The sequence below is a fragment of the Falco punctatus genome (assembly GCF_963210335.1).
Source record: "Falco punctatus genome assembly, chromosome: 4".
Classification (NCBI taxonomy): domain Eukaryota; kingdom Metazoa; phylum Chordata; class Aves; order Falconiformes; family Falconidae; genus Falco; species Falco punctatus.
Window position 1 is genome coordinate 10,453,876 of NC_137583.1, and position 27,161 is coordinate 10,481,036.

The 27,161-nt window shown below is 39.6% G+C and overlaps 3 protein-coding genes across 9 annotated transcripts in view; 1 reads left to right on the forward strand and 2 right to left on the reverse strand.

Annotated features, from left to right (window-relative positions):
* Positions 1-21,225, reverse strand: part of IL17RD (interleukin 17 receptor D) — a 73,667-nt gene extending 52,442 nt beyond the window's left edge. Inside the window, exon 1 of one of the 2 annotated variants that reach the window (XM_080384999.1) lies at positions 21,174-21,225. Coding sequence is in view for 1 of the 2 variants with exons in the window: in XM_080384998.1 (XP_080241124.1) it covers positions 790-912 (123 nt within the window). In the remaining variant the exon portion in view is untranslated. Of the gene's footprint in view, positions 1-789; positions 12,593-21,173 lie in introns of those variants that run through there. The other variant, XM_080384998.1, reaches the window with a different exon arrangement.
* HESX1 (HESX homeobox 1) lies at positions 12,689-23,597 on the reverse strand. 5 transcript variants are annotated; one of them, XM_080385028.1, is made up of 6 exons: positions 23,356-23,597; positions 21,174-21,275; positions 16,409-16,667; positions 16,090-16,295; positions 15,682-15,783; positions 12,689-14,723 (listed from the first exon to the last, which is right to left on the reverse strand). In XM_080385028.1, exons 3-6 carry the CDS (start codon positions 16,620-16,622, stop codon positions 14,625-14,627), a joined length of 621 nt encoding a protein of 206 aa, XP_080241154.1. In that variant the 5' UTR covers positions 16,623-16,667; positions 21,174-21,275; positions 23,356-23,597; the 3' UTR covers positions 12,689-14,624. The 5 variants fall into 5 exon arrangements, with proteins under 5 accessions (XP_080241154.1, XP_080241152.1, XP_080241153.1 ...); XM_080385026.1 differs by having other exon boundaries at positions 16,409-19,627; XM_080385027.1 differs by having other exon boundaries at positions 21,174-23,216.
* A 151-nt stretch (positions 23,598-23,748) lies between these two features.
* APPL1 (adaptor protein, phosphotyrosine interacting with PH domain and leucine zipper 1) overlaps positions 23,749-27,161 on the forward strand; it is a 32,713-nt gene continuing 29,300 nt past the window's right edge. For both annotated transcript variants that reach the window (XR_013927719.1, XM_080385001.1), the window contains exon 1: positions 23,749-23,903. Coding sequence is in view for 1 of the 2 variants with exons in the window: in XM_080385001.1 (XP_080241127.1) it covers positions 23,850-23,903 (54 nt within the window). In the remaining variant the exon portion in view is untranslated. The remainder of the gene's footprint in view (positions 23,904-27,161) is intronic.

Here is a 27,161-nt window from a genome sequence, read left to right on the forward strand (position 1 = left end):
CCGTGTGTCGCAGGAACGTTCTCAAAGGATCTGATCTGAAACCAAGAAAATCCTTAGTGACAGCCTAACAAAAAGGAAAAGCAATGAAAGTCAGTTGTGCTCCCTCCAGCCCTCCTGGCTCACCACGCTCCAGCCACATTTGGGACCAGACACCAGCCGAAACAACAAAACACACACCACGCAACCCCAAAGTTATTTTAAAATATCAAAAAAAGGAAAAGCAATCAAGTCTGACAGCAAAACACACCAGAAACAGGGACAAAAGACAAAGACCAGCAACAAAACGTTTATCACCTTCCTCCCGCCTTCCCCCTCCCGTAAATTTCCTACATCCTCTGTATAACGATCAGGCCCGAAGCTAAGACCCCAAGCCGGCCTCGAATCATTAAAATAACAAAGCCCAAGCGATGGCTTTTATCCTTCTGGCAGCACAGGTCGAGCTAAGGAAGGCAGAGCGCTGGCAGTGGAGGACCTGTTGAGTGACTTCTTCACACCCGGTGGCTACGGGCTGCCTCCCTCCCCCAGGCGAGAGCCCAGCAAACGTGCCTGCCCGGGAAGTGCCACCCTCCCTCCCGGCTCCCGGCCGCAAATTAACTGCCAGGTGCGGAGCCCTGGAGCGACGTAATCAGCTACAGGGGACGAAGTTCCCTGCGGGGCACCCCGCGCCCGCACCACCTGCGCGGCTCCACGCCCGCAGCTCCCGCACGCAGCGCCGGCCGCAACCCGCCCCGCTCCACGGAGGCGCCCGCCTTGCGAGGGGAGCCAGCGGCAGCACTTTGCCCTACTCACCCGCCCTCCGCACGCATCGGCCGCCGCCCCCCTCCTGCCGCCGGCTCCTCCGGCGAGCCGGTGACCAGCGAAACAGGCGAGGAGCGCGAAGAGGCAGGAGGCGAGCCGCAGCCCTGCTGCCATGGTCCGCAGCGAGCCCGGCAGCGCCGCAGCGCAGGCAGCCAGCGGCACCGGGGGCGGGGGGCTGCCGCTGCCGCCGCTCCGTGCATGCGCGCCGCGGCCCGGGGGCGGGGGGCTCCGCCTCGGCCGGGCCGGGGCGCAGGGCTCGGCCCCGCCGCCCCCGCCCCGCCGCCCCAACCGCGGGCGGGGGGGCCGCTCTGCCCGCCCCGAGCCTGGGCCCGGGCGGCCGCGGCCGGCGGTGACAATGGCGGTCAGCGGGGCGCCCTCCTGCCGCTGCCTCTGCCTGCGCGTCCGCGGGCGCGACGGCGGCTTGTCGGGCTGTCCTGCGCGGTGGCGGGGCCGGCTGGCCCCTGGGCGGCTCTCCCGGCCCCCACCTGGTGCGCCTGATCCGGTCACTGCGCTGCGGAGCGGGACACAGCCCGCGGGAACCTGTGGATGGGGGCTGCCGGTTTTCACAAGCGAGAAAGGCACGGTGCTGCTGGGCTAACGGGACTGATCGTCATGGAACCGTAGTCAAACAGGTTCCAGCACTTTGCAAGAACAGGACCGGAGGCCAACACGCAATCACAAACAGTTAACAATTAAAGAGTAATGTGTGAAATACTAAGACGAGCTGGAGGAATATACAATAGTGGAATTCCAATTGCAGGCAATGCAACATAAGTTGGACGTAGCAATAAGCATTTCAGCTTTTTCAACTGGGGTCCCTACAGTTAATTTTGGTATTGCATGCTTTGACCAAAACATCTGTCTTTAAGAGAAACTGAATCACATTTCTAATAAATTTCAAATGCAAGCTGCTGTGATACATCAGTGAATTACACCACTTACAAACCCCTTGCCTGAAATTCTCAGTCATGTAAGAGGCGCAGAAGCCCACGGCTCCTCTGAAGCACAGAACCACAGTATATAACCACAGCTTGGAAGGGACCTCAGAGGGTCATTAGGTCTAACAGTCTGCTCAAAGTTGTCCTAACTTCAGTTTTAGCTCAGCCTCAGGTTTCACCATACCTCACATGGCTTAACTCCAATTATTTTCAAAAACGTTGATTTTTAGTATATCCTGTTGGTATGATTAATATTGGGTAAAAACATAATCCTAACAGAACAGACAAACCCACGAGTATTTTATTGTAGAAGACATTATTGTTTGGATTAAAATAGTATGCAAAACCACCACTAAGCCAATTAGTTGAATAGAAAGACGACCAGTTGGTAATTTTAAAACTGGTACTGGTTTTACACCTATCATAGGGTTTTCTATCCTTTGAGACTATTGGCAAAATAGTACAATAAAACTCAAACTGTTTAAGTTGACGAATCACAGCTCTTGCAGTCACAGTTACCTTTGAAAACAGGTTTGTGACTTCAGGATGGCCACAGACCTTCCTTGTGACACGAACAGAACTTGGGCTCTTGCCATTAGACATTTTTTAGCATGAACCGGTGATTAGGCCACAGTCCTTTTAAGGCTCTGGGAACAAATGATGCTTACTTTTGGTCTCCATTTCCCCTGCAGGCTGGAATTCTGAAAAAGGGAGTAGTAAGACTACTCATTCTATAGGTGGAATTTCACCCATTTTATGACTAGATGTTTCCTAAGGTCAAGTATATCCCAGACCAGAATTAAAGTTTAGCACATGTTTTTTCACGGTACACCTTACACTTCTATCTGGATATTCTTGATCTACTTTCTCCTTGCATTACTCAGAAGTGACCAGACAGGCTTGAAAACTATATAAGCCTTTTTTTTTTTTTTTTCAATCAACTCAGGCTGTATAAAAACTGTAAATAACTAGCCCTTTTAATGAATTACAAAGGACATAAAGCAACACAATATCCTGGCTAGAGAAAGGAAGACACAGATACAATTTACTTACAGGACAGGATCACCTCTGCTGCCCATAACCACCTATGACAAGCAACGACTCCCTGTTGAACGCATCTCCATTGACCTGCAAACAGATCTCCTTCTAAACTATGGGGAAATCTGTTTGGCATTTCCTGTTAACAGGGATCTAGACTGCTGCAGAAACTGAATAGCTGAAGTGAGAACTAAGAGGAAAACTAGCATTATCTGTCATATTGATGCATTAGCCTACAATTAATATAAACAAAGGCACAGAATGAACAGTGACATTTCCTAGGTAGCAAGATAACTGAAACCCCCTTATCTTCCATTGATTATTGCACTGGCAGTACCCAGAAAGCAGCAAAATGATTAGTCTTACTTACTAAGACCTCAAACTCATTATTAGCACAAAGCAAAGATGCCATCTGACAAAATCAGCATTGTTGACTAAACAAAATGACACATCTGAAAAAAAAACATCCATACTGCCACCACATCCAGCTCACTAACATGAATGAACTGACTGAATACAGAATTATTTCATTTATTCATATGCATTTAGAACAATTTCCAGTGAAATCTTTTGTGGAAAGGGGTAGGGGAGAGATGGGAATCAAATGACAGCAGTAATGTTTTTAGCTAGATTCTCCAACATGCTGCTAGCTAACATAAGGGCAAAAGTGGCTGTGGGGACTCTACTTTTCTATAGGCTCTTTTGTCCTTTTTACAACAATCTCTTGTTTCCAAATAGTATAGAACACGTAATATCCAAAAGTCATGGGTATCAATATCATTCATTCTACAGCTGGTTTTGGTTGCCACTCCACCTTCTTGCCTAAAGCTAAAAACCATACTATTTTTTTCTTCCCATTTCTGAGCAGCTGTCCCCAGATGGAGGGAACAGTGAGAACTCAGCAGTTCCTATAAAAACAGGAATACTTATGTAATAAAAAGTTCTGATAATATGGTTAAAAATTCCCTACTGAAATTTTCTATCGCTCAGCAAAAATTCGTTCTTAGACTAGGACTTGGAAGTTGTATGCTCCGTCCATACTTCAGATTTCTAGCACTGAAATCTCTCCCAACAGAAACTGACCTTGACTGCAAACGGAGTTATGAAAATGGCTCACTTTTGGGCCAGAAAGCATGCATCAGGTTTGTAGAAATATTCAGTTTAGTCAATCATGACTATTGCAATATCACACTCGTTATAAACACCACCCACTGTTAGGAAATGAGGATAAGCTACAGTGAAGCAAGCAGACGGTACACTAAAAGGTCAGTAGTATCTCTGAAACCTCTTGCAGGTCTGGAATCACGAAGATTCACCTCACTCTCCATAAAAGCACAAATGAGATTCCAGAACAGAAAGCCTGCAGTCTGGAACTTCATCTGGCAGATACTGGAAGGCAGAAAACCAGATCTTTTGAAAATAACTGCTTACTGAAATGTCCCACTTACATGGCCATGGTTTACCTAAGGAATGAACATCTAGCATAAAAAGGGAGGAACAAAGATCTTCCAGTATCAAACCTAAGAATAAAATTATAAAGTGTGAAATGGATGTGGACACCCTCAGCAAGGTCATGAACATTCCCTCCAGTGTCAAGGATCCCAAAAATTCTACTCTGATGGAATCTTCCGTATTATAACAGGCCATAGTTTTAAAAGATCTGGCTAAGTTCAGTGGTAAATAAGACAGTGATCCCAGGCAGTACAATTGAATTGAAATTTTAATCAAATCCATCAATTGTTATCAATACTTACCTTATTCAAGGCAACTTTTAAATCACTAGGTCTTAAGAAATGTGCCAAAGATTCATGAAAAACAGAGTTCTGAAAGGAAAATCTGTATTAGTAATCCCACTTTATAGACAGGGAAATATAAGCACAGAGTGATAAAGATGCCTGCTGTTATGTCTTGCAAACTGCTCAAGGCTAAACCAATAATTAGATTTGGAGTCAGGAAAGACTCTGCCCCCTCATAAGACAGGAAGACCCCTGGGTGTAGCGCTTTTTGGTTTTAATTTGCTGCTTTCTACAGACACACAGCCTACTTCCTAAGGTCATCCAGACATTACCAATGGGTGCTTAAAATGGTGTGGGCCATGGAGCCCAGATCCAGCCTCCAGAACAATCCCATCCAACTGGCTGCTTCTGTCTCACGAGTGGCAAAGAGCACAGCATGCGGTCCTGGCAGCCAGCTGCCTCCCACTGCGTCCAAACATTTATCTGCATTTCTGGAGTAGGGGCTGCTGCGTCCAGATGGGACTTGAAAGTGGAATTAGATGCATGAATTCTGCTTTGACACTGGCAGCCACCACTTCTATACCCAGATGCTTTGCAGCAAGTCCTGAAATTGAGCATCCAGCCCTTAATGCTGAATAAACTAGAGCTTACAGAATCCCCTCGAGTGTACTGGCAGTAGTATTTCTCTTCTGCTCACATTTTATGTCGCACTGTCATGTTTGAGGTTTTTCCTTTAAAATTTCAAGTCTGTCTTCAGGTATTTGGGGATGTTTTGAGGCTTGTAGAGTTCAGAGAGTAGGGAGTGAATGGTCTTGTGACCTTTCTGGATGACTTAATGTCTTCTACAGGAAATTGCACTTAATGACCAAGGAAGTCTTAGTCCTATATTCTAAAGGCTCAAGTTAGCATCAGATGTAAAAGTTATGGTGAAAAGAAACTGACTGAAGTAAACCAGTCATTATATGACAATTACCTCTGATCACTATCAAAATACCAATTTATTAATGATATCGTCATATAATATTACCACTCCCCAGACCTCACAGTTCTCTGTACTGTATACAGGACAGCTTGTTCTGCTGTTAGAGAATGTTGCAGTCCAATGTCAACTCCCTGTATTTGTTTAGTTTTGCATCTGGTTTACTCATATGAATATAATAAAGGAACAGACAGCTCAGCTCTCTGAGAGGATTCAGCTTACTGGTGAGCCACCAAATGCACTCCTCCCTGCTCCGAAAGCATGCTGAATTGACTTACTCTGTGGCCACATGTCATTTCTGAGAAAAGCGGGAGCAGGGCAGGATCACATCTTTCAGCGACAGTCTTCTGTTACACAGGATTAGGTGTAATACGAAACTGCACTTTTAGAGAAAAGTAGATTTGTGATGCAAAGAAAGCTAAAAATCGCACAGAAGCATCATTTTTCAATAAAAATTTTGTTGAACTTGAAATATTCCAGACCAACAACTGTATCCCCAAACTTATGTATGTTTTATTCTTTAGCAATTATTGAATAACTTTTAATATTAAATTTAAAAATATTTTTCAGCAATATAGGCATTTCATCTCAATCTACTATTAAAAAATGCAAATCAAGATCCCCACAATGCTGCTTGAACGAATGCTAGAAGTGTTAATAAAGTGACATTTATACAAAAGTTTCTCAGTTTTACTTCTAATCTCTATCCTTTCTTATTGCAGCACAATACTTTCTATCCAGACAGCTTGTGATTTTCCTTCTGCAGGGAAATTCAGGGGCGGGGGGCAGAGGGAACAAGCCTAACCTGATTTAACAGTCTATTCTGAAATTCAACAGGATCCTGTGGCAATGTCTGCAAAATTAATCCTAGAACACTAAGGGACCCCTCACTGAGCATAACCTGCCTTAAACCCTTTCCCATTTAACAGAGAACTATTTGCTCAAGCACTTCAGGATGACATCATTTGTTATTCGAGGCCAAAAGCTAAGGGTAATTAAGGCTAAAGAAAATGTTTTGAAGATTTCTGTAATTAAAAATGCACAGAGACACTAGTAACAGATATGGTTACAGAACAATAGGAACATAACTGGAAAAATAAAATTAAAAAAACTTACTGTTGTGCAACTATTATGGAAGAAGATTGAAAATCACTTCGTCGATAGCACTTCATTCTACTCCCACTAAGGGAAATATACAAAAAAAAAGAAAATACGAAGGCTGGAATCATATGGAAATTGCAGTCTTTGTTTATATGATAGATAAACAATAATATGTCAGAGAAGAATTTTAAAACATTTTGTAGCAGATTTACTAAGGAATCCACAGCAAGACTTCTCCAAGACTGAGCTTAAAAAAAAAAAAGAGGAAGGCCGCTGTTATAAATGACAATTGTTGCTGGCAGCCCTACCTCTCAAACAGACTCAAGTTTCTTTTTCTCTACAGTTTGGCACATTACTTTAAAACAAAAATTTGAACCAGTTGGATATCAGGATTGAGTTTGCTCCTTACTTTTGGCAAAAGTAAGACAAATATGCAGATATAATAAACTGATTGAACACAATTAACAAGATTTGTTAATACTTATGTAGAAAGTCAATGCATGTTAATGTGGTGAATTACAATAGATATTATTTCTATTTAGATGATAATTGTAACAATCACTGAGAGAACACCAGTCCTACTAAATTGTAATTAGTGATAAAACTTACTGCCCCAGGACTATACTCTTACAGAGGAAAGAATGGAAAGATTGGATCAGTTTTCTCATTTACACAACAATGTCTACAAACAAAGGTCTTCCACCTAACTAATGTTTCTCAAAAATATCTTGCCATTACCAACTGCATTGAGGGCAATGCTGATGCCTCAATAGAATGCTTCCCTTCCCTATGGCTTCCTTTCTCTGTCATAATTAATTAAAGCAATGTGCAATTATATTCTCAGATACCCACATCCTGTAGCACAGAATGAGATGCTGTTCCAACTCTGAAGTGTGAGAATTACATTTCACTAAATGCCTCATATCCAAATACCTATCTGGTAACTTAGAAATATTATAATCAAGAGTGGAATTAAAGTGGGTATTATCACACTTCTTAATATCTTACACTGATTGCATATTTTGAAATGCAAGACAAACTGTCAAGAAATGCCGAGTATTTAAACAGCACAAAGTCATTTCTTATCTTTCTAATGTCATAAAACAATGATAAATGAAAGGTCTGGTGGCGATAAAGTGTTTCTACATGGTAAACCTTTGTGTTGTCAACATTGTCCTTATTATCACAGGAGAATTGTATCGGCAAATATTGTACCAGAAGTCATTCTAACTTTTACACTATAAGGGCAGGATTTTTTAGGATTACTGGCCACTTTGTCAAATGCTTTCTGGAATGTAAAAAGATTCTGTTACCATAAATTAACTATGCTGGGTAGTCTTAAAAACCTGTACTCAAGAAAGCAGCCTGAATTAAGTTAGAGGCAAGATTTTAAAAGGTTGGCTGCCCAAAACTGAATTCTTAAGCTAGTAACTAATTATTAATAAATGTTCAGACATCAAAAATATTAAGCACCCACTGATTTTTCACTAGGTTCAGTTCAGCATTGACCACTCAGCACTGTTGAAAATCCTGCCCAACATCAAGCATTTTTATGCATGTACAATATAAATTTGGTCACACATAAGTTTGTACAACCATGAAAATAGGTAGTCACCTGCTGACATTCTGACTACCAGCAGCCTAATTCATGACTGAAGATTTTACTCTGATTCAGGAGCATGTAGGACTAAAATTATAAAATTTAGCCACAAGAGGGCAAAAGCAGCTCAGCATTTTATTAAGCATTGCCAATACAGACTGTTATCACTGTTTCAAGATTTATGGTTTTAACATCTAATTTAATATGAAAAAGCAAAGTGTTTAAGATGCAACCAATATATAACCAACAACCTTTAATGCAGAATATTTTATGTGCTATCTTAGTTTCCTTAATCTGGCATCATTCATAGAAACTGAATCCCAAGATATTTTAGCACATTACTATGATAAAATACAACTCTAAATATTAATAGCGTGTGAAATGTATCATTAAAGAGTCATAATAATTTTCATTTTATAAAGAAAACATAATTTGGTTATACATAGACAAAAGACTGCCCCAGAATCTAGACACTGTGGACCGGCACTTATCAGCTCAGAAGCAGTAAAATAAAAATTCAGTGTGAAAAGAGCAAGAAAGGATTAGAAAAAAAGAAGGTAACTAACTAAGTTGGTGCAACATTACAGATTACCTTTTTTTTAAAAAAAAAAATCACAGTAAATTTGAAACACATGCTTACATATGCAAACATCCAATATTTTATGGGGATTAATAACAAGACTAATAACACAGATAACTTGTAATGAAGGGGACTATCTTAAACCACCAGCTAATTTTTGTCCTTTTCACTCCAAATCCTACAAGATTAAGGAAAAGAGTGATAAACTATACTCATTGGGTTTAAGATTAAGAAAACCAAAAAAATCCGGTTTAAGAGCTAAGAAAACCAAAATATTGGACTGCAAATCCAAAAAGAAGGAAAACGTGTTTCCCTCCCAATCCAGGTATGGTATATTTACAGGCCACACATACAGATCCTCACAACATCCCAAGCCAAATTACTGTGCTTGAAAATTGGTATCCAAAGCATTACTTGTGCCCTGTTTGAATCAACAAATGTATTCTGTTTGCGAAAGGCACTAGACTTTACACCAACGGATTTGCAGCATGGCTCAAAACACACTTGGAAAATCTATTGTTTCACTATTTTGTTGTTGGTTTGCATATTTTTTTTTTATTAAGGCATAGGCAATGCACCATGTGTTCTAGCACTGTAATACCAGCACCATACCACATTCGTATGTGGCGGCATGAAAGTCATCAGCAATTAACACCACAACTACACTAAAGCCTGTATATCCCTAAGCATTTCTAATCATGTTCTTACCTTATTGCTAATAAACAACATCCTGCAAAAAACAGGTATTAGAAGAAATTCAATGTATTGCTTCTTCTGAACTCAACAAATACACAATTGGTTTTCTATTTTGCTAGTCAATCTAAGAAAGCAAAACTGCAGTGCTAATTCTATGCCATGCTAACACAGCACTTCATGCTTTCTGAGACTCTCCTTACTTGGTCTAAGAAAATACTGCTGGCCCATGCCAACATCAGCTTTGGGTGCCCAAAACAGAAAGATTGGTCATCCACATATTCTGTCTAACCCTTTCCCCTTCATGTCATGCAAGTCAAGGGACTATTCCCCCACAAAGGAATCTAGAGCTGACTGCTCTTCAACAGCCCTAGATTCCTCTCCCTAACAATCCTGTTTGCTCATTATGATCGAGTGAACTTCCTTTGTAATGCAATCAGATGGGATCCTTCCCACCGCACAACCCCCACTAAACAGCCCCAGCTCCTCCTCACATAATGACTATTACTACTTCATCTTTTTACTGTTCCATTATCAAGTAAGTATATGAGATATTCTAAATAGCTTTAATAAAAGTAACAGACTATAATTTTGAGTCATGATGAATCCATGGCACGAATAACAGGACATGAAATAATAATCTAAGTCAATCCCCAGTGTTCACAAGTGTTTTTGAAAATAAAACATCTTGTATTTCCCATCCAACTATGTACCGTTAAGTCCTTTAAAATGCAGGGACAAAAAGCATAAACCTAATAATTGACAGGGAAATGCAGTCAATCCAGAGAATAATTATAAAAAAAATCATATTTTGCAACCAATTCCTAAAAGCTTTCATTTTAAGATTACGGGTTAACCCTGAGAGTTAATCTCAACTGCTGAAATTTACCTTAATTTCATGTTAGGTAAACCAAAGGTGTTTGCAACTGATTCCATGCTACTTTTGTGGAAATCTTTTGTTTAAATCCAGTTACGTAAATGCTGGGTGATTTTTAAAGCCACATTTCCTTTTAATAATGTTATGATTTTTCTCACATACATCTATAAAAAGTCATGGGTCTCATTGCTTTAGGTGTACTTTCAATATTAAACTTTGAACAATGAGCAAAAAGTAGATGTACCCATGCACACCAGCGAAACTACAACGTACAGTTTGCTGGTGTGCAAGCTTGCTATTTGTAAGCACAGACTTGATACACTGAATAACTGTAAATTCAAAGTTTTAAATGGCAATTCAATGAGTGGTGTTCTAGATCTGGGTTTTCAATGCTAACATTGGTAATTTAAAGACTAATTTTCAAACTGTACTTTTATGTATGCTGCAAGTAATAACATTACAATGGAACTCTGGAAGCATCGGCCCTTCGGTAGAAATCAATTTGAAACTGCTTTGAGACCATGAGCATAGTTAGTCTTCTGGACAGCATTGGGCATTGCTGAAGCTTGTGGTTAGAAAAAAAAAAATAATTTAGGGACACAGTAATTAAGAGAAGAACATGAATTTTAAACAAATAATTATGCAGCCCAGCATCTTGATTAGGGTCACAGGCAGTGGACCTAGTTCAGGAAAGCACTACTGGAATGTTTAAGTGCCATTACAGTCAATAACAGAAGCCCATTACTAGCCTGAGCCTAGCCTAAATCATAGCTATTGGTGGATGTTAGCATAACAGCTTCACAATATTAAGACTGAGAAATCTTATGGTTAGGCAGGTTTTTAGCTAGAACAGTTTTTCACCATCCCAGTAAATTTATCAGCTTAGCACAGGGTCAAATGATCACTGGAGCCAATAAAAAGCAGCATGGCTGGAAGTAAAGGAAGTTGTGGCTTCACAAAGCCTAAATCAGAACAGGAACCAAGACTACTAAAAACTTTCTGATCACAGTTCTGAAGGGTAGACAAACATACAGAAACGCTGCAAAATAAGGTGTGCAACACGGGAGCAGGACCAGATCTCAGCATGCATGGTGGCCTCTTCTGACAGAGTCTCATCCACTGCTGTTACTTGGACTGGCTGTGCCAAGGCAGCCCAGAAAGCTGCATGTTATCAGGAAGTATAAGATTTGAAAATCCTGTGAAGCCAGACTAATATTTTTTTAAGATGGGAAAAGATTCAGCTGTATTTGAGAAAGTGATGGCCACAATTCAAACCCACACTGGTCAAAGTAGGTATAAATATGAAGTCACGAGTTCGTCCTCTAACTTGTTGATGTGTTTACTTTGGGAAGGATAAGCTAAGTCAAGATGAAGCAAGTAATGGAATTACGCTATTAAACTTTTTGCCCCTCAGCACTGTGTGCCACACTCTTGGTACCTCACACCAATCATCCTTCTGGTAACATTTGCTAATTGAGAGCTGGATACCAGGGCTGGTGCCATTCTTATTCTGCTACTATTCTACTCCTCTTAAATTGCTTTGTCAGACTTCCGTCACTTGAGACAAGTTCCATTATAAGAGACATTAGGTGTATTTAGGTATTTGCCAGATAATAGAGTAAGGTTCTTAGGCATCAATCTGTACAGATTAGACTAATCTGTTGCTGCTGGAAACCTTGTAAAGTAGACAATAGTTTCAAATTACCTGCAATAAAGTTAAGCTATGGGCAATATATGTTTAGAGGTGAGAAGAAAAACAAAATGGAATTCATGCATTCCTAATATTGTCTTCACCTTTACCAGATCAGGTAGGTATCTGAATTGAGATTCCAATTTCTCTAAAAACTATTCCTAAAGGATTTGGCTCCATTTAAATTGCTTTATTTATGAACATTCTCTTCAGTATTTTTTAATGCAGGATACAACAGAAGTTCAGTTAGTAAAGTTATTTCCTGAATCCAGAAAAGCATGATTAACATTTCTATATTACATAAAGGTTTAGTTATTTTCACACTAAAACAGGATTTCCAGAAGCTAAAGTCAAACAATCAAAGATTTTCAGGACTCTATAAAAACCAAGGCAACGAGCCCATGAAGTTTGACACAAAATTGCAAATATCTGTAGTCTGGTTCTAAAGTAATGCAGTTTTTCAGTAACATTTTTCAGAAAATATAGATTTTTTTTTTTATTTAAACTTTTATACGTCAACCTATCAGCATATCAACTGAGGACTGAAGTCAGATCATCATTTCCTTTAGCTTTTCCTAATATGAAACTACATAAAATTAAGTTTTTTCTATCACCTGTCATTCTACAGGACAGCAGGTATCATGGATACAAGTATCGAGAAAGGAAAAGCAATACTTTATTTATTCATGATGTAACAGGTACGATGTTATCTCATAAAATCCTGAACTGCATTTTGTAATACCTTGCAAATGTTCAGTAAAGCTGCATTAAATCATATAGAAACTGAATGTATAAAAATGTGCTAAGAATAAACACAAACTGAAGGAAAAGCAGAGCATGTTAGAAGAGATACAGGAATCAAAACCTGTCCAGAAGCAGGAGAGACAGGTCCTTAAAATTTTAACACTTACCTGTTCTAGGAACTATACCACATTGAAAGCAACATGCCAGGGCGGGGTGGGGGGGGAATATCTGTTGTCACTTTATTATTATTAAACAAAAAAGTGCAAGTAAAGAACAGTCTTGTAGAAATATATTTGCATTACTAGAGTCTATGGCGTTCTACCCCCCCCCTTTTTTTTTGCTATTTACGTTCAACCTATATTAACAATGATACGCTGACTTCTATGCCCTCTGTGTCCTAACTGACATCGTAGAAGCTGAGTGTCAGACTGCGAATGAGCCTGGTGACTAAGCTATGTAGATTGAAGACGTTTATTTAAATTCCTCGTCCAGTGAATATGAAAGGACTTTGTGTAAAACAAAACTGTTCCCACAAGGAATCGGGAAACCAACACCATAGCTCAGTGGCTCGGGCGTTCTTCAATGTGGGATAGCTAGTCTGAGATCTACACTCTGAACTAGATAAAACTAATTTGAATGTTGAAAGCACTTACATAATTTCTTCTCTCTAGTTTTCAAAAATTTTCCCTATTTTCTTTCTTTTTCAAAAAAAGTCAGAGAAAATTATTCAGTTCAGGTTTTTTTACTACTGTAAATATAGTTTTGGTTCAAAACAAAACTTATTTTTCAAGTCAGCCAACTGGGAAAACCCGATTAACAAAGCTTTATGTCTAAATTATTTGGGATTTACTGGTTCTTGAAAATTTACAGCTTGAAGCATCATTTAAAGTCAATGCTTCTGCTAAACCATGAGCCTAACAAAACGAGATGTTTTATATACAGCTGGGCCTATGTACAATGTATTTCTACTAAAAAGCACAGGCTGAAGTGTCACTGAAGGATACCAGCACTTCAAGCAAGTGCTTAAAGCTCTGCTGAACAAGGGACAGCATAAACCCGTACTTAGAATGTTTTCCTACATCATGGGGAAGAGGAGTTGGATTATTTTGTATAAGGCTTTCCTCAGGCATATTGACTTCAGGCTGAATATCAAATACGAGGGCAGTTGACTTTAATGTATTGTTTGAAAGAAATTAATTCAACACCCTTAAAGTAACAGCAATGACCTGGATATCTGGTGTAGTCCCAACAGATTTGACCGTGAGATGCTCCATAAAAAAAAAAAAATCATACTTTTCAGCTTTTTAACCAAAAAATTGTTCAAACTGAACAGTCCATTGAATACTAGCCCCTCCATGTGAGATACCGTTTTCTAAAAATTGTGTTCTTTATGAAAAATATCATACTGTTTATAAATAAGCTATTTAAATTCCAATGTAACACACAATCTGTTTCCAGTAGCAAAATCCATTTAGCATATTGCGCATTTCAGACTTCAAAGAGACTTTTTTTAAGAACCATGAAGCTTTGTTAAGTCATCTTCAGTTAAGCTGCAGAAATTCACACTAGCTAGAGATCTTGTGCAACCTAGGGGTTTTAATGTTTTCAAACTGCAAAAATATCTGAACTTTTATTAAAATACTTATTAAAATACATAGAAAAAGTCAACTTTTTCACAAAATTATAATAAGACTTCAAGTATTTACAGTTTATTTGAATGAAAATTATTATAAACTTTCAAAGCTGGGGATAAAATCATAATTAATATATAATCATTAATACAAGTTATGAAAATTCCAGTAATTCTTTGTGTTCTATTGTAGTACCATAACAGCAAAACATCCTTCCTTCTACTCTAGCAGGCTGGAGGTGAAACTATTTTTCACCATTAGAAACTGAGATTCCCGGTGTGATCTTTTCAGCTTTGCACGACGGTTCTGGAACCAGATCTAAAATTGAAAGAAAAGGCATGCTTTTCAGAAATACAGCACTGTAAGCAGAATAAACTTTGAAACTATTCACACAACTTCACAGTATTTTACATAATGACAGTAGTTTGGAAATTTAATACAAATTTAAAATCTGCAGATGATGGCATGTAGCTATCTGCAATAACTTTTAACGTTGTAAACAAAGCAAATAATACCCCTAGCGTAACTGGAGAGTGAGGGCCAGCTTCACTGTCATTAATATAAAAAATAATATTAACTTCAGCAACATGGAATCAGACTCTGGAAGATGCTGAGCATCTGGAATTCACACAGTCTTAAGGTGTTATTTCTTCACCTGTTTAATTAATTGTAGCAGCAAGCTTCCCACCAAACCCAATATAATATATATTCAAAATATAATCAAAAGCTTAATAAGCATCAAGGTGAGGCCCAATCTCTAATGTTTATGGTATGTTTCTTGTTATATTGGACTACCTGGAAACTAGTAATTAAAATCCCCGAGTACATTTTGCTTTTGGCCAGATGAAGACACAGGTTCAAACGTTGGTTTAACACATGTATGCTTTATTGACAGCCTCACTGAATACTTAAGACATTCATACCTGTTATTTCATTATATTTCAAATTTCTTTTTTAAATATGGTGACAAGCATAATAAAAACAGGATTTTAAAACATGGAAAAAAATGATCAAATTCTGCACAGGATTAACTAGAGATAATAGAGTAGATATCATGGAAATATAGTGATGAATACTTCATCAATGCTATGGAAAAAGGTTTAAAATTTCAGAAGGAATTCCACAGCTTCCATTTTACAAATCACTGAAGGCATACCACATGTATAAATGTACATTATTTTAAACAGATTATTAAAATTATTGCTACTGCTGTCAAACTACTTATTTATATAACCAGAGAGACAGATAGAAAAAGTTCAAACACATTTTTAATTACCTGGATCCTGTCTTCATCTAAATCTAATTTGTGAGCTAGGTCTTCTCTAATATCAATGCCAGGGTAGGAGTTAATTTTAAAAACATTTTCCAAGACTTCAATCTGAGGAGATTAAAACACACTTGTTGAATAGTTATCACTACCTTCATAGCAGTAATAAAGACAATGAATACAAAAAACAGTTTAGTTTGTTCAACAGACTTCTGAGCAGCATTTGCACAATTCTGGTTCCACACAGAAACAAGTCTGCTGAAATTAGCAACACTGTTTTTAAATTACACTAGTTCCTGATTATATTTCTCTCTGCAGAGGTACATCATACTGAATTAGTCAGCTGTTACAGGCTTCTACTAACATTTTACTAAACTACATTATTACTCATTTATTTAGTACCGAGAAAATCCCTACCTGGTTTCTAGTGAATGCAGTTCTTGGTCTTCTGCCCCTGTACCAGCTCAATTCTCGTTTAAAAGAGAGCCTTTCAGTGACCGCAAAGTATTTTTCACATTTCAAAACTTTTTCCTCTTGCACTGGATTACTGTTAGCATGAAATAATGGATTTTCATAGCAAACAACAGGGATTTGCAGATGGGGATTACTGTCATCACCTAAAACTAGAAAAAGCAAGCAAACAAGACCTTCCATGTATTGGCTTTCAGTAGAAACATGGAAACATACGTTTTTAAAGAAGTGAAAGCTTAAGAAGTTACAAAACAGACTGACTTACCCAAGTTGGTGCATGCATCCATCCATGGTCTGTGATGTTTCACAGCTGGAATGGGATCTTTTTTCTGCTCCAGTCCCAAGATACTTTCAATTGAAAACGAGCACTGTGTGGTTTTACTTTCTACAAAACCAGACACTTTCCGAAGATTCTGAGATGCTGATGGATTAGCAGCACATAGAGATGTACTTGCCATGCTTTCACCTTCAGCCAGCATAGCATGTATACTGTACTTGCATTTCTCCACAAGTCCTCCTTATAGCTATGTTGACAAGGGGGTTGGATTTGCAACGTCATTAATTAAAATCTTTTATTAGAAAGTTTTAGCATGTCAATGAAAACTCTCCCACCAAGAGGCACGAGGAGTTAATTGTTTATTTGTTTGCAAGTAATTAGCAACTAATGGTGACACTAGGGGGGCCACCAAGAGGGACAAAAAGTGTTATCTCTCCTAACCAGAACATCGACTTAACTTTCTCAAAAGAAGCTGTGCACAAATATAGTCCTTCTCTTTTATTTGAAATCATTAATGTATAAAATCAGTTTTTTAAAAAACTTTAATGGACTCCACTTACCTAAACATACCAGCATGACAGGAAACCAGTCAAGTAATAAGTAATCTTATTTAAGTGAATTTTCTTCCAAGGAAATTCAAAAAATAATCTCTTAATGCTATTAGGGTAATCCCGATGAAAATGCCTCTGTTTTTTCATATGCATATGTAATGGTGAACGTGGTCAATAAAACAACAATAGCTTTTGGCACAAGGCACTGTGCAGTGGGTTGGCAATGTTGTCAAAGCTCAGTGTAATTGCCTTCCAAGTGCCTGGATTAGTTAACAGGAACAGTTGCACCAACTATTTTAAATAATTTATGCATTCATTTTTCTTGTTAAAATAACTTTGTTGCAGCTTTTTTGAAACATAGCATATGTGAAATTTCCTGATCATTCTTTACAACATAAAAACAAAACTTAAAGTAGTAGAAGCAGTACACTCAAATTTACTGATTTAAAAACATCCTTTTAATGCTAGATACTCCTCCCTTCTTGCAAGTTTATAGCCAACAGAAATTAATATTTAAGTCCTACAGAGAGAGCAAACACCTAAAATGCCCAAAAATCCTGAGCAAGAAAGGAGGTAAAGGTTTTGTAATGAAGTTCAAAGTTTGAAAACCGTTTTAATTTATTATAAAGGAAGTACCAACTGTAACATTTTTATACTCAAGCCCACCTGTCAGCCACACAGCAGTTTACATGCCACATGTTCAAAACTAGCTTTAGGTTCAGGATAACCTCTCTACAGAGACTCATCCTTTTCTTATTTCACACAAAGCTTTATTTTATAACATGCAAAAATGAACGTATGCAAATGTTGCCCCTCTTAAATAACACTCTCAATTGACAGCACGTAATGTAGGAGCACATAGGACTGTGCACTTGTAGCAAAATTCTGGCCCTCTTTCTTGTTTTACCATTTTCTCAGAATAGTTTATTCTGTGTGATCAGTCATGTTCACATGGCTAAAAACTAATGTTAAGGACATAAACAGCACCTCTACTTTGATTTTCCATACATTTGTGAACATTCCAAGACTAATATTTAGCAACAGACAGAAGCAGGAAAATTGCTAAGGAAATGGCACAGCCTAAAACTGGCAATACTGGGCTAAGGGAAATTCTACAGAGAAAAATGCAAACCGTATGTGGTTTTATATCAGGAACACGTTCAGCTGAAGAATGCTGACTTAACTGGACTGTGTTGTACAATGAGACTGCTGTCAAACCAAACTCACAAAGAGTGACAACTCATCAAGTGATCTTACCAAGGACACCTTATCGGCACCTATCAATGGATCTTGAGTGGCATCCATGTATCTGCAATGACCACCTGCAAGCTAAGCTCCAACCATCATTTCACAGCCTCAGCAACCAAGAAGTGTAAACACACCAAAAAGCCGTTAGGACCTATGCATGAAACCACTACTGTCTGGGATAGTTGGTGACCTAGGTCAGTGGGAAGCAGTGTTAAGCAAGGGCCTTACATCCCTTTAAGTTTCAATACTGTTGCTCCCAACAAGGCAATGTATGACTACAAGAGCAACAGGACTCCCCTTGACTGCAGGCAGTTATTTTGAGTATTTATACTGCACACCAGGTCCAGTGGTTATTAAAGAGATAATGCAAAGCCTTTTACATAGCAGTGATTGGTAGATCAGTTTTCTGCCTCTACAGTCTCTAGATGGAACACCAGGTGGGTTTTTCTAGGTTTGTTTTGTTTTGTTGTGTTTTGTTGGGTTTTTTTGGTTTTTTGGTTGTTGTTTTTTTTTTTTTTTTTTAATTACCACAAAACACATTAAGTCATAAGAAAACAATGTATCTCCTTCTGTACTGAACTTGGAGCTGTTTACCCATTTCTCTATCCCAAAGAGGTGAAAAAGCATGATCATCAATAGAGAGACAGCCTCTCAGATCCAGAAACTAATGCATAAAAACAAAAAACCCTCTTAATGATTATAATAGCTGGTTTCAAAATACAGCCTTTTTATTTTCATTTATTAAGAACTTAAAACAACTAACACAAGCACTGATACAAAACATTTCAGAAATACTTATTCCTCCTGGATGAATATGAATTAAATTAACCTAAGCCACATAGCTGGGACTCTGATTACCACATACTTCAACTCCCGAAGCAGTAAATACCTTCATAGGTGTTCTCTTAAGGAAGCTATCAAGAAGTATCAATAAAGACAAGCATATGTAGTGGTTAGAGAGACATCTATGAGAAGCATGGATCTTCCCAAAGCTAATCATTAAGTTAGCTGAGTAATTATAACTTATTTCTGGTGTCTCAGATTGTGGAAGACTGAAAAACCTTCTTCAGGGTAGCCTGCTTTTAACTCCCAGTCAGAGTTTTTTTTTTTAATGACTTTTCCAGGAAAAAGAGACCTTGGTAGCTCTTAAAAAGAATTTTCATAAAACCTGTTAAGTTATTCATGAGACACAGGGCAGAAGCTCACCAAATACTGCCATCTGATGTTTCTGCTTCCCCAACTGTTAAGTTTGTTCAGCGATGTTGTCTGAGTTAGAAACTGTGTTATTATTAAAATCATCCTGTTACATTTATTTACTCAATGTTGAATTGAATCAGATCTTGAGACAGCAATGCAGTCACTGAAACATATCAACACTCTTCTTTTTAAACAGAGTTCATGGCTGCAACTGCATATAGGAACAGGAAGCACCAACTCAGAAGGTCACAAGGTAGATAGATGCTCACACTATACTCTAATTTCTGAGAAATACAGCAAAACTGAAATACCACATATCTAAGAGGCCTTTATGATGCTAATGCAGTTCCACATAACTGTTTATAAATACTTCACAAGAAAAGATTCATTATTCTAAAGATAAGAAATCTGCGTTATACGAAAATTCCAAAATATCCCTGGAAATGTTCCAAAGTCAGGCTGGATGGGGCTTTGAGCAACCTCATCCAGTGAAAAATATCCCAAAGGGGGGTTGGAACTAGATGATCTTTTAAAGGGCTCTTCCAACCCAACCCATTCTTATAGTTCTAAAGCACCATATGTAGAGATAAATCTACTGGAAAGTCTGACTGAAGGTCTAGCATTCAAATGTGGCTATATTTCTTTGAAGAGAAGCTTGCTTAGCTGTAGAACAAAGCTATTTGTTATCAAGATAAACAGTTAATGAACCTTTCTGTAAGAAAAGAGGATGAATATATATTTTCCACAGAGCAGAAAACTTAAAAGTTTTAGATCCAAGAATACCTGGTAGTACAGAACCAGATTAAATTTCTAGGAATTCCCACTGAAAATGTAAATAGACCTTGAGCCTTCACTCAAAACCTGTTATTTTGGCTCATTAGAAATGATATTTCCCTTGCAACCCATATGCCGTTACCTGTAGAGTTTTAGCTAAATACCATTGTAGGGGCAATCAGAGCAACACAACAAACATTAAGTTGAAAATCCTAAGTAATCAGTAATAGGAGAAAACACTGCTCCTTGGATATGCAAATCCAATCCTCTTAGAGCATCACCTACTTGATGAGGCAGCAAACTAATCTCCCTTTCGGATTTTGCACCACTTTTTTGCCCAGGGACAGTAGAGTTCATCTGTTTAGTAGATGAAGCTCTTGTTCTTTAGAGATGTGAAGTCTCTAAAGACTGTTTATACCAGCTGAAGAGACCACACCAAGAGTTGTTGGCGGCTTTGGTCTGAAACCCCCACGCTTACTGCTGCTACCTTTTGCTATTCTCCACTGCCAGGTCACCTTTCACAATAGTCTGTGCAATATTTTCAGCTTTTTTAAAAGGTATAAATAAGTGGTATATATAATCTTTCTTGATTAGTTATCACACAAAAAACTTGCCTTTCATCTCGCCTTTCCCACAGCTTCTTTACCCTGTTGCGCAGGTATCTCACGACCTCAGACATTCTGTTATATATAGCTCCTTTCAAATATGTTTTGAACATGAATAAAAAATATTATATTCAAAGCCAAGTTCAAAACTCAGAAGTGGTTTTGGGTTTTTTAGGCAAGAATACTTCAAAACTGTTAACACCAGTTTCCACAACACGTGACTAAAGCCGTTCACCATTTTTTGGCTGAAGTAAAAGCTATTTTCACCCAGGTAGATTAAGTGAACACAGATAAATTCAAGGTAAATCCAAGGGTGGCACTAGCAAAAGCTCCAGAAACACTGTGTTAAACAGTACATAACATGCAAATAAAGCCTACCTTATCCAAACAGCTACTTTCACCCTCCAGCAGAGGCAAAATGTTGTGTCCATTAGGGGACACATCTGGAATCCTCTAAAGAGCTGTCGGCTGCTCTTCCCCCTGTTTACATAGGACCAAGTGTTAGATCCCCACATTTTTAAGGCCTCTCAGTAAGTATTTTGCAGAAAGAAAAAAAAAAAACACAAAAAAACACAAAAAACCCCCGAAAAACCTCACAACACTACAAATCCAAACAAAAATCATATGCTAACAAAATGTATACAATGCTGAAAAATGCATAACAGTAAAAACACACTTATTAGTGGGTTCAAAGGGACTCTTTAATTCATTATTATTTAATCTACTTATTGCTGTCAAATTTGCCATCTCAAATAAAACTTTTGGATGCCTTGTAACATTTGTAAAAACATGCACAAAAGGTAAGAACCACTTAGTAATCTCTTGCATAATGTTTCTATTAAAATCTATTTAAAAAGCTGACAACTAATTCAAAGAAGCCCTGGTATACTATAAAATTATTAGAAAGGCCTCCCTCTTGCTACTAAACCCATCTGAATCACTGAAATCAACAGAAAAAAGATGCAATTTTATGCTACGTGCCATTTGAGGTACTAAATTATATTTCTAAAGATATATTTGTTAGTGTTGTGTTCTTCTACAAAAACACTTAATTCTCAGAGAGCTGTTCTCTATTTATAACAGCTAAAGATATCAAAGACATCTTTTTTATTTTCCCCTACCACTTAAAGCTGTAAATATACAAAGCTAACTAAAACCAATTCCATTTAAAGAATTCTGCTAGGGAGATTTATCTTATCATACAAAACGGTGAGTATTTCTTACATAAGACCACTGTAACAGTCACAAGCAAACTGATCTCAAACCAGAAAGCTATGCACATATATATAGATCATGAACCAATGCTAGTGTTCTGTCACATCACATGGTAATTATAGATACAAGACCTAGTATTTAAAATACCTTGTGAAATAACTCTGTATTATTACCCTCACATGACAGGGAAAGAGAGAAGTGGTGTGACTTGCTTTCATGTGAGTCACCAGCTGAGCAGGTAAATGAACTGACTGAACCAAGTTCTAACTGAAATTTCCTCACCATTCCCTACAAAAAAAATCCCCAAACAAACAAAACCCTCACACACCTCAAAAATCTTTAATTGTTCGTAATTTAATACCAGCCTTTTCCTTTATCTGCTTTTAAAAGTAAAACATTATCTGATACAACATAAAGAAAGGTTGCCATAGCAAGCCTGCACAGCAGTTAATCATTTGCTCTGCTGCATGACTTCCTGCATTTTCTAATCTGGTTTTAAACTAAGTTCACCTGGCCCCCAAAAGACAAATCCTTTTTAAATTAATGGAAATTCAGACAGGTATTCTTCATTAGTAATTTGTCCATACTCAACACCTCCTAACAGACCTACCCTGAAAATAAGGTTTGCTTAATCTGCAGGAATAATTTAAAGTACAAGAACATTCGTCAAAACATGCTAATCATGAGGACAATTCAAGAATATGCCCCTTTTTCAAACAGTGCACAATGATCTGGTTCAACTCCAGAGAGCCCTTGCAGGACGTTTAAGCATTTAAAATTGGCCGCTAACCTACAGCGCCAAGCTTATCCACTCGAAGTCCATTAGAACTGATCACACTCTTGTTTCTAAAGGGGAAAAATTGTGGTCACCAATGTTTTTAGGTTTTTAAGACACAAGCAGGAACATCCGGCCCCCAGCTGAAGCTATCACTAGATCGCTAGGGATAGGAGTATTTACTTGATAAAAGCCCTGGTGGACGCCGAAGACAGGATGGAGATAAAGGGCGACTTCTCAAAGGGGATGCTCCAGGTAACAACACGAGTGCAGCAGATGCTTCCATCGTGACAGCGACACAACAGCACTAGTCCCCCGCTGTGGTTTTGCCCCCAAGATAACGGTGTGCCAGTTGTGAGAAGACAGTAGCACCCAGAACAAAGACAAACGGGGCTAGGAGGACATACTGACGTGTAACACAGAGCACGGCACTATAAAAAGCAAAAAAAAAAAAAAAATATTTTTTTTTGCTTGCTTTTTCCTCAGCAACTTGGCTTGACAACCATCCTCCGAACGGGGACAGGCGCCTCAGCCTGGCCAGGCCCCTGCCCGCCTGCGCTCCCCACTCACCTCCCCGCACTGGGGGCAGCCCGGCGCAGCGGGACCCCTCTCCCGAGGAGCGGGAGCCGATCCGGCCGCCAAAAAACGCCGCTTCTCCGCTCCTCCTGTCACCGCCAGGGGACGGGGGACGCGCTGCTCTCCCCCCCGAGGGGCGGTAGACCCCAGCGGCACGGGGGGGCGCGCGGGCAGCCGCCACGGCGAGGGGCGGGGGAGCAGAGCCGCGCGCCCCCCGCGGAAGCGCGACGCATCTCTCGGCGCCAACAGCCCGCCGCGCGGGTGCAGGCAAACAGGCAGAGCCGCTCTCCAATAAGAAGCTGGGCAGGCCGGGCGGAAGAACCAATAGCAAGACCAAGCGGGCGGCGAAGGGAGGAGCGGGACATCCGGTGCGAGGCGGGGCGGGGGCGTCCGTGTTGTGACTGGGGAGAAGGGGAGGGGTCCGGCCAGCTGGGCGTGCGGTGGGGTGCGGGAGCCGTAGCGGCGCAGAGTCAGCCCCGGCCGCCGCCATGCCCGGCATCGACAAGCTCCCCATCGAGGAGACGCTGGAAGACAGCCCCCAGGTAAGAGAGGCGAGGCGCAGCCCGGCGGGTGAAGGCCAGGCCGAGACCATCCCGTGGGCGCCGGGCCTAGCGCTGCGCCCCTCCGGTTGTCTCCCCGCCGCGTTCCCTCGGGGGAGCCTCGGCGGTGGCCGGCAGGGCGAGGGAGACCCTCCCCGGCGGCGAGACAGGGACGCTGCGTGCGCGGCCAGGTGCCTCCTTGGCCTCCTCGCGCCTGTGGCGGGGGCTTGGGGCCAGGAGTCGCGGCTCTCGGGCTGTCAGCCTCGGCAGAGCCCCCGGCGCGGTGTCGCCCCGACCTCCGCGCCGCCGCCTTCCCGTTTGCATCGGCGCTTCTCCCGGGTGTGCTGCGGGCCGGGGGCCCTGTGGGGCTGTGTGGGGAGCAGCGAGCTCGGTAGCGATTTCGCGGAGGTGCCGTGCTTCAGCATCGGGCGTCAGGGTAGTAGCTTGCATTGGCTCCCTTACCTCCCCACCCCCGCATTTATATTCGTGGTATGTTTTGGAGACCTCGTGTTGCCAAAACCCGTCTTCACTTCTCAAGATTTTTTCTTATCTTTGTTTTCTATTAAAAAAGCATTTAATAGACATGTTCAGTAGATACGTGTGAGAAGCAGTTACTGGATGAGGTTATCGTGGCGGTTGTTAATGCTGTGGGTAGGTGGGAAACGCGTGGTATTGGGAGGCTTTTAATTGCTCTGATGTCTTCCATTTCTGCTGCTTGACCTTTGCCGGTTATGCCATATATTGCATTGGCATTTCTTTCATACTACTATTAAGCAGGACATGCTTTATTCAGTTGCACTGGTTTCTCTTGCTGGCAGCAACAACAGCAAGTATTTTGTTCTGCTCTTCCTAGATGTGAAAAAAAAAAACCACAAACACAACAAAAATCCAAAAACCCCAACTTGCAATATATTTTCTTTTATTGCAGCCTTTTGAATGAAGACCATTGCTTTGCTGCATTGTTTATGTAGATAAGCAAGACTTCCTGACTTCCTGTATTGTAATAGCATATACGTTGGTAGTTTTGATTCCTCAACCATAGGAAGAGAAACTTTTACTCACTTACTAGGGGATTTTAATCCCTAAAATGACAACCATTTAACAAATCTACATCAAGTGGAGGGACAACTTAGAATAGGCAACAGAAGGCCATGCAGAAGGTGTGTCATTGCTTTCTGAAGGACAGTGCTCCATACAGCTCAAGTACTAGATGTTAGGTGAGATCTAGCCTGTAGTATGATCTCTGGCCCAGAGGCTAAACCTGACATACTCTCATGAAGAGGAACATTTTTTGAAAGTGTTAAAATAATAGTAATTTAACAAAATTATCCATTGAAGTTCTGTTCTCATTGTATGAAAGTCATAGCTAATCTTATTTATATGAAATGTCAAATGTAAGATAAACTTAAGATCCCTAAGAAGTGGGATGTAGAGGGTTTTTCCCCCAAGTGCTTAAGACTGGAGTGTCATATGGGAAACATGCTAAAAAGTTACATACTGGAATATAATAATAAATTCTAGAATCTTCCATTTGAGGTTACCTGTGATACAGACTAGCAAAGCCTAACCCAGCCCAGTGAGTTTGATGTGCTTAAACTATTAGATTTGCCAGTATCTTCATCCATTTCAGGTACAATATTTTACATCTTTCAGTCAGCCTGGTATTTCAGGTGAATTTTCCCTAACCACTTCTTTGAAGAACGTGATGAGGACTCTCTAGTTTTCTGTTATATTAGTTAATTTCTGTTATTTTGAAATCAGTGCAATGAAAATGGCAACAAACTTGGCTTGAAGAAAGACCAAACCTTGCTTTCTTTAGGAGTTGCCATGACTTTGATGGATGTGTTCATGCTATAATATTGAAAAAGATCATCAGCCTAGTTTGTTGTTTAGTGCTGAACTATGGTATGAAGTTTTGCACCTTCAGACATGTTGCAGACATTAACTTTAGGTGTGTAAACATCGTATCAGACTTTGCATCTGAGGGAAGGAAGGACTTTTCTAAAATGGCAAACCCCATTCAGTTCCTCTTGTTGCAGGATAAAAATCTAACCACTGTGGTTTTAGACACAAACCAAATGCCCAGTTTACATTGTCTTTTGCTATGCAAAGCAGGTAAATTTAAATACTAACTTAGATGTATATTACACACATACTCAGTGTTTATATATATATATGTTTAGAGAGAGTTTCTGCTCAGACATATTTACATTCCCAAAGCATTGCACAATAAAAACGCCAAGAGACTTCATAGCACAGGCTGTATCTCGTGTCACTTGCAGTACCATACACACGATGACACAGAATGCTTAACAGTTCACTGACATTAACTAGGTCATTTCTTTGTGCAGGTTATCACTGGTAGTTTCTAGTGTACCTGCTGATATACGTGGGTTGAAGGCATCTTAAAGAACATGCAAAATTATGTAAAGTTTTACTAGAAACATGAGTAAACAATTACTCTAATCTTTTGATAAGCAATAGTCTGCCATAACTTGTTTACAGTTCAGGTTATTTTCTTTCCATCAGTGTCATACGTTGTCAGTTTGAAGTCCAGACATCAATAATTGATACTTTTACAAGAAAACACAGGAGTGTTTTTATTCTACAGTATTCAGTTTTAAAGAGTAAGCATAATCCGGAAGCCTTACATTATGTTCCTTTAAAATTACAAGTTTGGGTTTATTTATGTTCAGGTTTATTAATGTTCAGGTTTAAAGGTCATGAGTACATAATTCAGTGGTTATGGTACTATGTAATTTTTCCTTTTGCATTCTTTCATGTATGTCTACTTTAATGGGAGTGTCACAGCTATTAAGATGACACAACATGTTGCCACACCTTGCAAACATTTGAGTTCTCCCCCTCTTTCCTCCTCTACCCTTCTTTTCCCCTTGTTGTGTAAACTAGAACCACCATTATAGTTATTTATTGTGGTGTTGATGGTGTTTGATTATATTTTTTTATATTTAAGTATCCTGTAGGCATTATATGGTATGATTCTGAGACAGCCAGACGTCTAATTCAAGTTAAATAATTTCACGTCAAAAGGATGGTCAAATAATATACTTTGTACAGGTTTAGTATGTACTCCTTGATTATCATTAAAAGCAGAAAATAGCTGAAACAGATCTCCATGGGTCAAGGGGAGACGGGCTAAAGCCTAAGTCATTTTAAGATAAGTCTTCAACATAGCAAGAACTCCTAATAATAAAAGACCAATAATTCATGTGTAGTGCGATCCAGTGTTTTTTGCTAATC

Bases quoted from the DNA above. Each gene is read 5' to 3' on its own strand.
- HESX1 (XM_080385029.1), bottom strand. From the start codon at position 16,622: ATGCTGGCTGAAGGTGAAAGCATGGCAAGTACATCTCTATGTGCTGCT. The intron at 15,784-16,089 runs GTAGGGATTTTC...TAATCTCCTCAG, and splicing joins CTGCATTCACTAGAAACCAG to ATTGAAGTCTTGGAAAATGT. The intron at 14,724-15,681 runs GTAATTAAAAAT...TTTCAATTTTAG, and splicing joins TAGATGAAGACAGGATCCAG to ATCTGGTTCCAGAACCGTCG.